Here is a 17249-nt window from a genome sequence, read left to right on the forward strand (position 1 = left end):
AAGTATTTTTTTCACTCTTGTTACTGAGCAGAAGCTGCTGAGGAGTCCCAGCTGCAGCCTGGGAACAATTCTGGTGTGAACTTGTGAGTTCTGTAAATAACTGCTTTTCCTTGTCTGCAGCAGCAAACAGCAAAACAGACAACTGCAGAAGAATATCATAGAAGACTTTATTGGCTGCTTTTGTCTTCAGACTGGAAAGTTTGAATGCCCCCGTTACCACATTACAATCAGTTCAGAGGAAACCTGCTGATCAAGATTTGGTTGATGTTGTCCTAGGGAGGGAATTTACTTTTCCCCACATACGTGCAGCACCATTTATTATATTCATACTGAGACTTTTTTTTGCAAAGCAAAAACAGGAAGCTTGACTTGGCAAAAAACAAACAAAAAAGCAAACAAAAAACCAACAACAAAAACCCAAGAACTATGCAGTAGATATCTGCATAAGTATAAAGCTGTTCATTCATCAGTCAAAATCTGGTTTTGCAATCGGAAGGACTGAGGGAATTTCTGTAGCTGTATTATCTGCTGTAACTTTGTTTGAGTCACTTCGTAATGGTGTCCAACGCTGGACTGAATGTGAAAAATGAGGACTGACAAACAGGATTAACAGTATAATCGCTATTATGTAATCCCCGATTTCTTTTAGACAAGATGCATCACGTCATTCCTGTTCAGTGACATTAGTAAATTTGGAAACGTAATTGGTTTATGTTACAGTCCTACTATACAGCCATATTCAGGTGACCTAAATCCCACCTAGTTCTCCATGCCTGGTATTTATTAGCTAGTTCTAGACTGTGTTTCTTGTTCATGTTGAACTGCTTACACATACGGTTTATAATCAAGGTAGAATAAAGGACACAAGTTTATGACCAGGGTTCCTAAGCCCTTGCAGTAATTTCTAATACAGTTCAAGAACTAATGGGAGCCTTAAAATTAAAGGAAAACATTATTTTATAATAAAGTTGCTTAGTAATTCTGATTCCAGATTTTGTAATGTTTTACACCATTATCATCCATTGCTGTATTTGGTGTATTGAAATTTGTATTGTTAAAACTGGGTTTATTTTTAAAATGTGCAAAAATAATATGCTTTCTAGGCTGAAGCCAGAAACACTTGAAGATGATCTTGATAAATATGCTGCAAGTGCCATGGAAATGAAAAAAGAAAAGGTTGATCTTAAAGAATTTTCAGCATACTTGGAATTTCCAGTTTCTCACACATTAGAAAGTATGTTTGCGCTTTTTGATGAGGTAAGAAACAACATCATGTTTAAAAATTGTACTACTTTTGGTAAACTCCACTTTAGCGTAATCCTGTTGCAGTTGAATTCACTGAGGTCTGACTTGGGCTAGTGCTTTTGAGCACTTCACAACAGTATTTGCCTACTGTGTTTCCCTTTCAGCAAGGTAAGAGCACCTATCATCAACTAAATAAAGCATTCATTCAGATAGAAGTTAAAAGGAGTTATCAGTTGGACAAAACTGATTTTCTTTCTAGATGCAAAATATGAAGAGGAAGAAAGATGGGTTCAGGCTAAACCTCTGCTACTGCTTGTTGCAACTGAATGCAATGTTTATTAGCTCATATTTCACTTACCTTGTAAATAAATCACTTGTTCTTCTAGGATGCCTGAAACCTGAAGGACCTAGGGACTTGGCAGATGAGCCAGTTTTTCATTCCTCTGGCAATAAGTCAGAATGGGGAAATGACTATTATCTTTGTCTGGATGAGGTGCTGTTTGGACCAGGAGGTGGATATGTCCATGGTGTTCGCTCTTAGACCAAAGAGCAGATGTCATGTATTCAGGGCTTAAATTAGGCTACCTTGCCCTCTGGTTCTTCAATTTTAATTTCAACCTAGTAATTCAGATGGTTTAACGTAAAAATCTTAAATACGCGAGCGAAGGGTAACAGTAGCAGCATTGTCTTCCAAGAATCTTTGAATTATGACTTCTGACTAAGACTCATAAAAGGGCCTGCAGAGCTTTGATGACCCAGGTTCTTGCACTGACATAATTCCATTTCAGTGAGACTTTTTTTGCAGTGGCATATGTAATGATCTTTCTGAATATTCTGCATCTTTAGCAACTGTTAGTTATTTATGAAAGTTCTCAGACAAATTGCAGTATTTTGAGGTAAGGTTTTCCTTCACAGAATGAAGATGGCATAATTGACATTCGGGAATTTGTCATTGCTCTGTCAGTTGTCTGTAAGCCATCCAAAACTCTGGAAACAATTCAGTTGGCATTTCAGGTAAGCAGCTTTTTCTTCCTCTATGCAGTTTACTTATTTTTAGAAATTATTAGGAGTACCATTAGACTTAACAGAAGCTTGTTTCACATGCCCTTTTAATACTTAATTACATTTTAAAATAACATGAATGGAAAGTTAGATTAAGAGGTCACGTTCAGAGGGAATGCGTTGCAAGTTTAAGTTATATAAAGTTATGGAGGTTTGCAGTTTGAAATTGTTCTCTGTGGAACTCTGGTAGAATCCTTTTCAGCACATTGAGTCTCAAACCTGAAGTCCTTTGTATTGATTCCTCTAAACTGAAGGCTAATGAGTTGTGCTTACTACTTTTATAATGTTTCAATGAAATCTTGTTTTTCAAGTTAATAAAATATTTAAATAATTTTCCTACATGTTAATAGAGATTAATTTTGTTTTTACCCCCTTTATCTTCTTGATAAGATTTTCTTCCCTCTTAGTCTTACCATGTTTCTGTGTTGGTCCTGCAGTCTCTGCCCAGACTTTATGCTTCCCAGAAGTGCTCCTGATCTTGTTCTAGCCTCAGTGGTTTGTTGTAGCATTGGAAAGGTTTCATCAGAAAAGTCTGATATGTAACATCAGAAAGGTTTCTGCCTTTACTTATTCCATTTGATCTATATAATGGCATAGAGAAATGGTCATTTGGTCAGCTCTGTGTCGTCATACTAAAATGAACAAGCTTCAAGTAAACTTGAAGGTGGCTTTTGGGCAGCAATTCAGTGAAATTTAGCTGTCGTCATGCATAACGTGCAATATACTTTTACCATTTTAGAGGAAGAAAAGCTCAGATGGGGTGGTTATTTTCTTTTTGGAAGCACCTGAATTTAAGTTAATAGAACTGTTTCTTAGAAAATTTCTGTTATTCACCATCTGCTCTACTCTTCAGAGTAGATTGAGTTCCCTGGTTAATTGCAAAATACAAAATTAACTGTAGAACTAGTGATAACTGGAAGGGTTAAAAAAAGTCTTGAGCTGAGGAAATTTTGCTCACAGTATTTGAGGAAAAAAGGGAAAGAACTTTTTTAAATCCTTTCTTCCCCCCTGTCCTGGGTTCGTGTACAGTAAGATATTCACGCAGCTTATTGGGAGCCATTGAAGGATCTAGCCCGTTCATGAATGTGTGACTTTGAATAGGTGCTGTCCTCTGCCATGTGCTACTTTTTGCAAAGCACATTGTCATTTGTTTTCAGGGATAAAGTGCAACATTTCGTGTAGCTGAACAAGTTTTCAAAGTGGAAGTGTTTAGTATATGGCTGAAGAACTTGAAAAATAGGAGCTACTGAGCCACCAGACTTCTAAAGCGGTGGGCAATTAAAAGAGAAGGGGGGATTATGGCAATCAAGTCTAAGAGCAGCACTTCAGTGTAAGTGCTACACATCCCTCCCTCCCTAATTGCTAAGGAAACTAAAGGGTGTTGTAAGTCTTGCCAATATGATGCTTGTGAGCCTTACCATCTAAGTATCACCTTCTGACTACTTGATCTGTGAAAATACAGCAGGTTTTATTAAACAAGTGTCTTGTCCTTGCTCCTACTCCTTGTGAAACTGTGTGCAGGTTAGGTGCTAGGGAGGAAAAGGCAAGATTCCTGATTTGAGCATGAATGTTGTCTTCCACAGAACTTCAATTTTTTTATTCCGCTGACTTTTTTATTCCATTGAGGTGTGCTGTCTCGTGACAGCAACTTCTGCTTATGTGAAAAATACATCTTTACGCCTGTTTTGTTCAATCTCATCAGTTTCCACCTTCTCGATGTACAGAAACTAAAAGGAAGTTTCCAAAATAGCATTTTTTTACATTGTTTAATATTTGCAGTGTTGTCATGCTTGAAAATGAGACAAGGATCTTTCAAAAACTCTTCTGTCTCAATTTTCATTGCACAGGCAAATTGAGTTATTTTAGAAAGTTTAATGAAGCTGTATTTGTAACAAATGTTTTTAAATACTCAGGTCCTTTTTTCAGGGGAAAACACTGTACATATACAAAGATAGAATGAGACTATGAACAATTATTTTTAGTTATCGATCTCCTGTCAGTAGTAAAGTTAACTCTTCCTGTGAGGAAACTCTTTGCTTTGGGACTTAAGAATATGCAAATTATTATTTTCTAGAATAAGTATTTGTAGAAAATTATAGGCCCATCACTGTATGAGGTAGGATTCTCCTGATTAATACAGTGCCATTTAGATGTAGGAATTTTATGCAAAGTGGCTGTCAAATCAGTTGGATTTTGATTAAAGGAATCTTGAGGTTTACATCTGACCAAGTGGAAACGGTATCTGCTTTAGGCTGACCTAAATATATCTCTTGATTCTACAGACTCTTTTGGAGTTTGGACACGTAGCTCAATGGACTAAAAATTATTCTTAGTTATATATCTGCAAAACTTGTTAAACAGTCTTGTCTCTGAATGTCACTGAAATGCCAGTTGTTAGGCATGTAAACATTTTTTTTTCTGAATATAGCCAGCTTTTCTTTCTAAGTATACACAGGTGAACTAATAATCAATGCTATCTTTTACCAAGACTAATCAGAAATCCTTAGTAGATCACATCCATCTGAGAGTGACTAGAATTTCCAATACCAAATTTTAATTTTGCATAACTTCTTACTGTGGTGCTGTTTATAGGAGTTAAATTCAGCTTTGCAATGATTTATCTTGCTGTCTTGATTCATAGCTGTACCAGTCAGAAAATGGAACTATAACAGAAGAGAATTTAGCTCATATTCTGAAGACTGCCATGGGTGTGTCACAGATTAATGTTACACATCTTTTTAGAGCTGTAGATGAAGAAGAAAAAGGAGAGATTACATATGGTAAGCATTTTAAGTGGATCTGAACTGTCACAAAATGTCAAAGTTGTCTGAACTCATGTTGATATACAAACCAGTTTTTATTAAACTTTACCTCTCTTTAGTTGACTTGTTGACTTTAATAATGATAAAAGCACTGCAGACAAAGTAAATTTACATTTAAGAAAAATATTTGAGTTTCACCTTTAATAGCAAATGTCATGTTTACCTGTTTTCAGAGGTTTTCCCTTCCACATTAAGTCACCTGGATTAGCTCTTTCAGCATATTCTGTTCTGTGACTTCCATGTATGTGAATATGTATTTTTAAGAACGCTATCTTAGCTCTGTGCTGCTGTTTTGTCTCTTGTATCTGTTCCCCACTATTTCTGCCGTCCCAGAATATAGGGGGATATAATACTTTCTACTCCTATAATAATTTGTCAGCCTGTTTGAAAATAAGTCACGAGTGTGTGTGGGGGGCGAATGAGGGGGTATTAACCAGGCTGCTCAATATGTAGTCTGTAATGCAGGTGATATGGAGGCGAGAAAATTGCATTTGAAAAATTGTGAGATCTGGGTGAATAGATTATGCTGGGAATCAAAGTACTTGTGTGTTACCTCAGATTCTTCATCTTTTATGCAGTAAGGTTCTAAATTTAGTTGTATCATTTAAGTATGAACTAAGTTTTTGATAGCCAACATATCATGTATCTCTAGTAGAAGTGCTTATGACATGCCCTGTTTTAGTGGCTTTCCTTCAGGATAATCAGTGTGTATTTAATTTGTATAAATATTACAAATTAAGACATCAGTGTTGGTAAATCACATTTTCTACACGAGTAATGCCTGTGTTTGTCATACAATATGTATGTAAAGTTTCAACTACAGAACTATTTTAGAGTTATTAGAATGGGAATCATTGCCACTGCCCTCCCCTTTTTTCCTCACTGCTATGTCTTGCCTCCTTGATTCCTGCTGTACTGCCCCTTTCCTTTCTGTACCTCTCATCTGTCATGTCCCCAGCATTTCCATGTCCATCCTACGTTATTGCCTTTTTCCTGCCTATCTCTGTTGCTCCTTGTTGTCTCCCAACTCATCTGGGTGGTGACTCAACTCTTCTTCCCTCCCTCCCCCTATCACCAGCTTCAAAAATACCAGCACAGAATCGAAGCTGGTAAGCCTAGCAGAACTCTAATTTTGGCACACTTAATTGTTTGAGAATAACTACATTTGAAGTGGTGTACAAGTGAACTCAGACCAGTTCGTGTGAGTTACGAAAGGATTCATATTTTAATATCCTTCTTTAATAGTACTTAGTTGCATTTAAATCTGCCCTTTACCCCTGGGTGGTCGTGGTATGTCCCCATCACAAGAAAATCTGGACCAAAAAATCTGCTATCAAGAGTAGTCTTTTTGTGAGGCTACACAAAGTAGGATGGTGTTTACATCACTTCTTTGAAACTTTGCTTGGATCTTTCTCTGAGAGAAGTGCTCATTTTATAATACAAACATTGCACTGAGATTTTAACATATCTGAAAGGTTAATAGAATAAATGTCCAATTTATTGTGGTAGAGAATTAGAAGATGAATATAAACTTTTGGTATTGCATTTCTATCTTGAAAGTTCTTGTTGTAAATATTCAATATCTTGCCTTTCCTGAGAATATGTGCAACTTTCCACATACTCGATTTGTTGCACTTAAATACTGGGAAAGGAGAGGTGGAAAATTTTCAAACTACACCTTTTCTGAAGGCGTTGTACAGATAAGTTCTGAGAAATCAAAACTTTGTATCCAGTGGAAAAGTACTGACATTACTTTGGATACACACAGCAGAGGGGTCTGCTCACAAGCCCCTTCTTTCTAGGGTGTTAGAATGTGAAGCAGGAATACTAAGTCTTCAGTCTTATTTGTGAGAACAAAAAAATAAAATATCCAAAGTATCAAACTTACATTGCTGCACATACAGCAGAGTCCTTGAAGCCAGAGATCTCATCCCAAAGGAGAAGCTCAGGTTGCAGGTAAACAGAATAACCAATAGCAAAATTGAGATTTTATAACCACATTGATAATGTTGGATCTGAATTGTTAGAAGTCTGGATTTTTGTCACATGTTTGAAAACACACTAGTTGCCAAAGATCTGTGTATTGTTTCAGTTCTCTTAAGCAGTGTGCTGTTGGCTTAACTGTTTAGATGCACCTTGATTCCAAAGCTCATCCCTTCACTGTAATCTAGAGAGAGGCAAGATTGAGAAATCTTAAGACATGATTCTGGAGAATTTGAATAGGTTCTGTAGGTGGGCATCACTAATTCTAGGAAACTGTCCACCTGCTCTTGATAGACAAATGATGACTGTGAAAATGTTCTGAAGACTCTGCCTTGCTTGCTTGTAACAAGAAGAAAGGGGGGATTGGCAGTATTGTGAATATCCATATGGATGAACGTTCAGAGAAGGAAGAATTATTTGTTCTTTAAAATGTAGTATCCTTACCTATATTAACCACAGGATTATCCTATTAAGTTCCCGTACATTAAAGTAATTTGTAGCTGAGGGGGAACAAAAACTGGAAGAGATTCATGAACGTACAGCTTCCATCAGGAGCATCAAGTAGTGGGAGGGTATTGCAAAGGCAGCAGAAAAACCTCTGGAGGTTCTTGTAGTACATATGCATACTTAATGCAAAAGTATAGACAGCATTCTTAAAGAACTCCGCTTTGGGTTCTTTCCTTCTTTTTGTCCCTTTCCTCTTAGTAGGGCCAGGAAGTAAAAGTACTTTTTTCCCAAGTAAATGACTAAGGTGATCTTTTCCTCCAGTCTAATGCTTCACAGTTGCTTTAAGCTTGCGCTCCAAGATGAGACCTGTGATTAGAAGTAATGCTGGAATAGCTCGTTCTTCCTACATCACCTTGTCTCACGTTTCTGATGAATGAGGCAAATGGGATCCCAGGCACTTTTCTTTGGGCTCTACTGTGTACAACTTTGATAAATATTCCTGAATATCTTCAGGACTTGTTTCAGCAAGACCCAAAATGTCTACTCACTCAGATCTATCAGAAACATTATCCTGTTCAGTTCAGTCCGCCCTGGAATCTGAGGTTTTTCGTTTGGATCCAGTACTGATAATACATTGAAGGATGGATCCTGGTAGCGTTGTTAGAATGCTGATTTGGATATAGACTATCGTACTTGTGTGAACAACTGCTTCAAGGGATTTTCTGAATTTATTTTCTGAAAAGATACAGTAGCTTTTTAAAGAATTACTTAAAATGGCATCTACAGTAAATATTCTAGTCTTTCCCATGCAAAAAGGATTATGCTCAATGTGATTGTAAGAGCATCTTTGGTACTGTTGGTTGAAATTTCTATACTTGTTTTACCTTGGTTGTTTTACCTTAGGGCTTACTATCAGAATGAACTTTTCCAAAAAAAGGCTATTTTTTCATGGTCATTAATATGATGCACACATTATATGTGTTGTTACAAAACGGAATAGATCCTTGCGATGGGCTTAAAGTGTCCATGTGGAAAAAGGGAATGCTTTCATGTTCCTGCTGCAGGCCAGACCCAGTTAAGGGTGACAGTTGATTGCTCTCTCGTTAGCTGCAGAAAAATAACGTACTCAGTTGGGTTCACTGAATGTGTGTACAGTTTTGATTCTGATAAATCAGTTTGCACTCAAGTGTTTCTAATGTATTATTGCAACTGCTACCACTGTTAAGTATTTTAAATATAAAAGAATGTTCTATGTTTCCTTGTTGAAAAAGGTCAGATGCATAACATTATTTGCTATGAGATTATTTTTAAAATAAAAGTTGAACTTGCATTAAATATTATCAAAAGAAAAATTTTTGCTGTATGCATTTTCAAACATTTAAGATTTTTTTTTTCACCCTGAAGACTTTATCATTTACATGAGCAATCAGCCTGTTGCACATACAGGTTTTTCAACATAGATGATAGTGTTGGTTTTCATGGCCTGAACATCATCAGCTTTTGTTGAAGTTACAGGGTCCAGAATACTTCAGATCCATATGAACTGTGAATAAAGGATACCCACTTTTTTGTTTGCAGAAGGATGAAGTTATGTTTATTGCTTTCTCCCCACCTATCCCTTTGCAACAGTTCAGAGGCAGGGCTGGCCTACAACTTTAGTGCCCCTGTGACCCAAATGACATTCCCTTGCCCTTTGCAATATTGAGAAAAACACGCTGTCTCAAACAGAGAAGGGTGGTGGAGAGGGAAAGCTATGGTAGTTCCCTTCTTCCATACCAGCCCAGTTGTACCAGGAGGAACTGGGCTTCACTCCTCTGAAAGGCTGCTTCAGCTGTCATCTGTGCTGCACTCCAGGGAACTCTCAGCATCGTCCGATCATGAGCTCTTCTGGGATAACATAGTGAATTTGGGTGGGCTGTGTGTGATACGCTGTAGGTGACCAAGTTAGTGATAACGTTCGCATCCAGGTTCTTCCAGTGTCACTTTGCAATATAAGAATAGCTTCTTATGACTTGGATCTTGTACAGTATCTTGTGTTCAAATCATGTCTGAATAAACAGTCATATGGGCAAATTGTGACAAGGCTTCAATGCCTGATTTTTTACACAAAATGTAACTTCTTGATGTTAAGGATTCCCCGCTCCCCCAAGAACTAATCTTGCGCTTCTTATTAATAGTATCCAACATTAAAATCATTTTTTTCATAATGTGTTATGAAATTACAGAAACTAATTATCTTCTCACAATATTGTTCTCTAAAATATTAGGAGTCTTGAAAGCGGAAGGCAGCAGTGACAGCTGCTGTTCGTTTGAAGAGAATTATGACTGCAAAGCATTAAAGGGCATGTTTGCAAAAGACTTCCCAGATTTTAAGAAATGACTGCGCTTGCTGTTCATTGTTCCTCAGCTGGAGGGCTTCTGCCCTTCCCCCCGTGAACAGTGAGATGCTATGTCAGGGCATGTGGTGCTCCTCATGCATTTTAATGCGAATCTGAGCCTGTTTACCCCTTCACCATACAAGCTAAGCTCTGGTCTGAAGTGTTTTAAGAGGGCTTAGATAACTCTTTGCAACATTTTGGCTCTGGGGATGTGGTACATTTCTGCTGAGAAGCTAAAACAAGCCAGGGGGGTAGGATTATGTTAACTGCTGCTATTTTTCTCCAGAGTGATCATGTGATTATATATGTGTAAGTATTCAAATTTAGCCTCCTTCTGTTTCAAAGAGCTGATTCTGTGTAACAACAATTTTTTTTTAGATGACTTCTACAGATTTGCTGAATTGCACCCCCACTTTGCAGAAGACTATCTCTATGCTGATCAGATGGGAGCCGAGAGTGGCTTGGAGACTTCATCTCTTTCTGCTCCTAATGGTATCTGTACTGACTTCAGCCCTGAAAATGCTGAAGATAAAAACAAGGCCCTGCAGAAGAAACTGAATTAACACTACAACTGTTACCTTCCTCTCCTGGTGAGAGGATTGTCTTTTCTTGGGATTTTCATAAGTCACTCCAACTATACAGCAAATACCAATTTTGTGTGTGAAAGTTCTTCTACCTTAATACTGTTCTTTGAATCATATGTGCTATATTTAACAACATATTCCAGGTTACTTTGGGGAAGGTGTTTTTGTTTTTTTCAAACAGGTCTTTGAAAGGCAAAAATGTGAATGTGCTTCATTATTAATGTTCATATTTAAAAGGAAGCGGCACACTTATTTATATTCCATTGGCTCGTTTCATGTACAAGTGTCGCACAAACTGTGCATGTATAAAGAAACTGTAGCTACTATGGTGTTAAGTGCACTTTGGTGATTAGTGTTTTCCCTAGTTACGGGGATGTTTATTTGGGGCCAAACTTTGCTGTCCATATTTGCATAGTCAGTCTTGTTGATTTCAGTGGGATTATTCTCTTGAGCAAGGCAAGCACATTTTGGCCCTTTGTTTTGGTTTCAGTGAACAGGTTTGGAAACAGTAATGCAAAAACTTGCTAAGGATTACTTTTTATTTTTATTGTTGAATGATGAAATTGTTTCTCTTTCAGTCTGTTCCATGGTAGAATGAAAAGGAAAGGCTCCTTATCCCTCACCCCAGCTCTTTTCTACTGTAATCTTCCGGATGCAATTAAATGTGAATTTTTTCCAAACTGACATGCCACATACTGTTTGCAAATATGTGACAAAACTGTTTGTGCTTTTCTCTTATAATCAATTCAAATCATGTCCACCCAACATTTAAATGGGAGACGTTTACACAACTGTATTTAATCTATATTTATCAGGAATCACAGGTTTCTTTTGTAGCAAGCCTGTATATACAGATTAACTTAGCATGGAACATGCTAGAAAACTTTGTTGTATCAGCACAAGTTTGAAAAGGTTGCAGTTACTTCAGAGGCCAAGCCAGCAACAAGTTGCAGAACATCCTGAAAAAATGCTAGTTTAATCTCTATAGCAACATTACCTATAGTGCATATAACATATGAAGCTTAAAATAGTTTAGAACTGTGTTTAAAAAAACAAAACAAAAAAAAAACCCCAACAACCTAGAACACTTGCATTAGTAATGTTTCTTATCTTTCCTTTTGTAAAGCCAGATGCCTTAATTACCAATGGAGGTCTCAGAGAAAAATTTAAATTATTATAAAACCACAGAGCTTCACTGATTAGGAAATGTGACAAAAGCCTCAAGGAGTAGGAAGGAGGACTCTCTCACAAAATAACTCTGGCAATGCTACTTCCAAACAAACAAAAAAATTTCAAATAATTTCTGTGACTAATTTTTTAGGGCTGTGTTAAAATATGATGGTTTTGTAATTGGAAAACTGCTGTTGAGATTTGAATCTTCCACATGTTACAGTAATTTAAAACTAGATTTGAAAGGGAGGAATTTTAGCAGAAGGAAATGTTTGTATCAAATGCTTTTATTATTATTTTTTAAATAGCAGGAGGTGTTTTAAAACTCATTAGGGTATTGGAATGTGTCCTTAGAAATCCCTAACTGTATGTGGCAAGTCTCCAAACTGAAACTGGCTTTAACAGAAAGAGTATGGGGAAAAAAAAGTAAGAAATTATGCTTGCTGTGGGGTATGTGGAGGTAGATCCTCATTTGGAGGTAATAATTAAACTTTTGATTTATCTAGGGTAACGCATGCCAAGCTGACAGGGCTGCAGCAGACTGGCAGACAAGCTTTGAATTAAAACTGATCATGGCAAAACAGGAGAAATAGTTTGGAAAAATCAGGCATGTGAGGAACTACACTAGGAAAAGTCAGCTGCATAAACAGGACGGGAGTGGGTGTTACCGTATAAAACATCTTGGGGCAGGGATGGTATAGAGTACAACAAACTGATCACTGTTAGTTCATTGCTGCAGAAAAGATACTCGTTATAGTGGGATGCATCAACAGTGTAGCCTGTGAGAAGTGTGGTGGTATTTCTGCATTACTAAGGTGTGATAAGGCCTTACCTGAAGTACCTGTCCATGTTGGGGCACCTGAGAAAGATGGGGAGTAGCTGGATAGAGTCTGGAGGATAGAAAGTACTCAAAGAGATCAAAAGTATTCTTTAATCCAAAGAAGAGGAGACTGAAGGAAGATGTTAAAACAGCCTTCAAATATGGAAAAAGTTGCTATGGAGAAGATAGGAACAGTCTTTTCTCCATGTTGATGGTAGATACAGGCTCTTCATTTAAAAAGCAAGTTAAGCATTAGGAAAATTTCCTTACAATACACCTAGTTAGCTAAGGAGAATGGATAATTCCAGGTGGGGTGAGGAGCCTTCCTACACTGGAGGTTTTGAAAACAGAACAGACAACTAAGACACAATTTTGTTGATCATCCCCCAGGGTCGTAGGGATACGGCCTGGGATCTACTTTCTGTGATTACACAGTATGTATTTTGGTCAGTATGTAAGGGAAGGCCCATCAACTGGAGTCTGGGTGTATCGTATCTCCTCTACAAGACTTTTTATGGCACGTGGCTCAAGCTGGCTGGCTAAGATAGTTATCTTTTGCTTTGTATGTGAGCTTGGGAATTTGAGAATTTCAGAGTGCAGGGGATGAGATAGACATATGTCTGAAAAGAAGAAAAAGGTAAGCTTAGTATCCCGTGGACAATTTTAGGGTGAGAGAAGCTCCAGAGGAAGAGATACCCTGTATGCATCTGTGAAAGAACAAAGCTGACTGAAGTTGGCCAAACACGAGTGTACCTAATTTGCATGTATGGTATGTGTAACTTGGGGATCTGTCTTCTGAAAACCAAAGGGTTCATTTGCTGTCATATTTGTTTTGGTGAGGGAGATGTTTTCTGAGTGTGGTGAGTGTAATAACTGCACTTGTGTGCAACCAAGCTGTGCCACGTGCAACTAAGCTGTGCGGTGTGTTTGGGTTGAAGGGCGCTGCAGCCTACAATAGATGGGCCCTGAAACAAGTGCCACGTTACGTGGTGAAGAGGCACTGAAAGTCATGTGCGTCAGTGAGTTCGGTCCAGAGCTGCTGCTGAAGACGGCCAGTGACCAGCGCGTTGTTTGCTTGGTGAGCAAGTACTCTTGGTGGAAGCAACTATTTAAAAAAAAAAAAAAAAACAAAAAAACAAAAAAAAACCACAAAAAACCCCAAACAAAAAACCAAAAAAACCCCACCCCACACTTAGGTTCTGTAATGAATTGCGATGCTCCCTCTTTTGTGAGATTTTTGAACGAGGTAGAGACATAATAGGATGAATGATAGGGTGAAGTCCTGATCAGCCTGCATGGAAGCATTGTTAGATCATGCATAATGTAACAGAAGCTGAGACTAATTAATATAATTCAGGTGATTTTTAGCACCTGTAGAATATAAGACTATAATATTAGACTGCCTCGTAGTGACAGAAAAGCCATGTTACCGTAGGGTGGTAAACTCAGGACTTTATTGAGAACTGAGACCTGTAACATATTGCATTACTGCAGCAATGTTCGTTACAACTCATCTGTCAAACTCTGACTGCTGAAATGTTTTAGTAGTTCCACATAAGTAGCCTTTTAAAAGGCACCCAACTGTGGAACAGCTGGGTTGCGACAGTCAAGTTTCAGCGGCTTGCTGCAATGTCAGGGTAGAAGTGAAAGCTTCCTTTCCCCTTCACCAAACACTGACCTGTAAATGCTTTCAATTAAAATATTACGGACTTTACAAATGCATTGCTTTATTTTAACTGGTGATATCAACAGCCCCTAAATTTACAGGGAGACATATGAAGAAATTACGTCAGTTCTTTGCAACAATTTAACTTCATAAATGATCCTTGCGCAAAAAATGCAAGGGTGTGAAGGCATTTGACATTTCTGATGAGCATTTTACTACTTTTATGTAATACTGCCATCCCTTGCCAGTAGACCTCTTGCATCAGACTGAATTTTTATATATTGTATGAGAGGCCCAGCCAAAGCTTTGCTATTCTGATATGGTTGAACAAGTATACTCTGTATTTTGAATGTATTTAAAGTAACACAGAAAATCATGAAATCCAAGATATCTAAAAACTGTCTTTTTTTTTCTTCATTTATATCTCTTCAAACATAACAAAACTCCACTAAAACCAAGCAAATGTTTAGGAGGTGCAAAGCATGTTTAAACCACTGTCTCTACAACAGTAAGGCAAGTGCTATTACAGATTTCACAGGAGTCTGCTGCTGTAAGCAGATAGGCTTAAAAGGCATTATAGGCAATTTGTAAGCCTTATGGAGAAATTGGGTTGTACGCTTAATTTTATACCAATGAATCACACTATATGTTTCAATACATTTATTGCAGCTAGAATAATCTTACTATGATAAAAAGCAACCAGGCTTGTGTGTGTGTGTTTGCTAATCCCACTTTGAAGGTATAAATCCTTAAGTCACAAAGGTTGAAAAGGAGACACGTGTGCAGTAAGGAAGTGATGCAACCTCTTCAGTGGCAAAGCTGCCCGAAGTAAATAGTCAAGTTTTGTATATAGCGGTTTATTAATATTTTCATGCAAACTGAATAGGTTTGGTAGTTTAAAGTATTGGACTGGTTGGAATATGGTTTTATTCATAATAGGTAGTAAACATTTTTCTGGAAGAGGGATTGTTGCACTTTAACATTTGGATAGCTTGATAAATGTTTAAAGCAGATGTATTTTTATTCATTTATGAGTTCTCTTACAAGGCCGTCTTTGGTATTGCCATTAAGTTATTTTTCCTATGTTATATTATCATGCGGTAAGTACAGCTTTTCGTGTTAACTGTTTTAGTCACATTCTGCTCCTTCAAAAATGGTATTCTTATTTAAAAAAGGGGGGGGGGGGACACACCTCAAGTTCTGCAACTTGTATTCTTTCACTGGCACATGCTGTAGATCCCATGATCTCAGAAAAACTATATCAGCACAGCTTTGCATATATTATGGGACTGAACTAGGATGCAAAAAAAAAAATTTTTTTATTTAAAAACTCTAAGTCAGATCAGTTTTCCTTTACGTCAGAGTGTGGGTTATAAGACCTTCTGAAATGTTGCGTTTTGCTTAATGTGAAGCCTCTGCTTTTTTCTAGCAGCACTTTCATTAGTGTCCTAGCATTAAGAAATTACAAATATATTGGCCAAGAGTTTTACATTAGCAAAATTTAAGTTTGGCTCCTAAACTCATATTAAAGCACAGAAGTTCCCTGTGAACCAGGTACTTCAGATGGTTTGTTACTTTTTAGGTATTTAAACTTCAGCTAATTTGGAAAACTTCAATTACCTAATTAATATGGCTAGACCCTTTACAAAAAAGGAGGAAGAGTAGGTCCAACAGTTCAAAATTGAAAGTAAGAATTTGTAATCAGTGCCATTGATAATTGATTATTAATTAAATTAATCAGTCCAGCAAAACCACAAGATCTGTTTCACAAATGAGCAGGAAAACTGAGACTGTCATTCAGCTACTTTTGCAGTCCCAGCTAGGTAGAAATTAAGCCAGCTGTTCTTTAGTCAGAGGATGATTTCTTGAAGGCACTGCAGCATCGTGTATCCAAGTAATGTGTAGGTCACTGGCAGCACAGCCAGTGGGGTTTCATCTGCTCTCCCTGCCTTTTTCCTATGAAGACTGGAAAAAAGTATTCAAACCATGACAGGGACCTTGTAAGACCTCTTTACAGGTAAAATCCTCCAGTACCACCTCAGAGAAACAAACACGATCGTCCTATGCTATAGCTAAGGCAGTGAACTGGGTAAACTGCCTTACTGGGTAAACGTTAGACGCCAACACATTGCAATCAAAATGTGCATAAATTATATAATATTCAGGTAAAACTACTGAGCGAATGCAGCAGAAGAGAGATCATCCATTAGATGTGCCTGGACTTGCAGATATTTCCTGCATCTCATAGTGATCAAGTTAAGACAGTTTCTTTCCCTAGGAAACCTTTCAGGTTTATTTCAAGATATTAATTATTTTGTCTTTTATGAGTGGAGCAATGATTTGTTTTGTAGAAAACAGCTTCTTTTTCCCCAGATGGTATGATGTGCTTTATCATGTGTAATGGGATTAAACTCAAGTGGGTGATACCAAGAGAGCAGAGGATTTAAGAGGCTTATAAAATGGAGGGGTTATGTTTCTGTGAAATACACTGAGGCCTTTTGCAGCAATTAACACTCTGCCTAGGTTGTCTTGGAAGCTTGTTAGGCAAAATAATTTTACTAGTTTTGTGATGGCAGCGGCTGCTTGTTCCATTTTCTTTAGCAAAGTGGCAGAGCAGAGTACTCCTGTGCAGGCTAACTTCTGGAGGCCACCTGTAACTGGTAAAGACATTTGCAGTTTTCAAATGATCAGTCTCTGGGAATGGAAACAGTAGAATCACCTTAGCACAGACTGCACCTCAGCAAGTTATTCCTGTTAATTAACTTATTATTTGGGGTTTTTTTTACCAACATAGTTGTCATGCTGCTTTATTCTGAGCTAAACTGCACAGGGCCATACAAACATCCCAGCTTATTTGAGGTGAGCTTGGGGATCTTGAAAAAGGTGCTGTATGATAATCTGTGGATGTAGCGTTAAGCTTCGGTTCTTTCACTTTGACCAAAAAACGTTAGAAGCAAGAGAAAAGTCATAACGACTCTTGTAATTTTAATATCAAAATATTATTTGGATATTATGAGTGGGGTATTACTTGAGAGTGCCAGTTCTGAGCCAAAGAGTCAGTTGAAGACAAAT

The 17249-nt window shown here is 37.6% G+C and overlaps 1 protein-coding gene across 4 annotated transcripts in view; it reads left to right on the forward strand.

Annotated features, from left to right (window-relative positions):
• The window catches only part of LPCAT1 (lysophosphatidylcholine acyltransferase 1), a 71027-nt gene that overhangs the window by 51304 nt on the left and 2474 nt on the right, over positions 1 to 17249 (forward strand). For 2 of the 4 annotated variants that reach the window (XM_072852945.1, XM_072852948.1), the window contains 4 exons: positions 1104 to 1257; positions 2161 to 2259; positions 4949 to 5087; positions 10316 to 11205. In XM_072852945.1, the coding sequence (XP_072709046.1) occupies positions 1104 to 1257; positions 2161 to 2259; positions 4949 to 5087; positions 10316 to 10500 (577 nt within the window). In that variant the 3' untranslated portion in view covers positions 10501 to 11205. Of the gene's footprint in view, positions 1 to 1103; positions 1258 to 2160; positions 2260 to 4948; positions 5088 to 10315; positions 11206 to 17249 lie in introns of those variants that run through there. The other 2 variants (XM_072852946.1, XM_072852947.1) reach the window with 2 other exon arrangements.

This window comes from Ciconia boyciana, chromosome 2, assembly GCF_034638445.1.
Source record: "Ciconia boyciana chromosome 2, ASM3463844v1, whole genome shotgun sequence".
Classification (NCBI taxonomy): Eukaryota; Metazoa; Chordata; class Aves; order Ciconiiformes; family Ciconiidae; genus Ciconia; species Ciconia boyciana.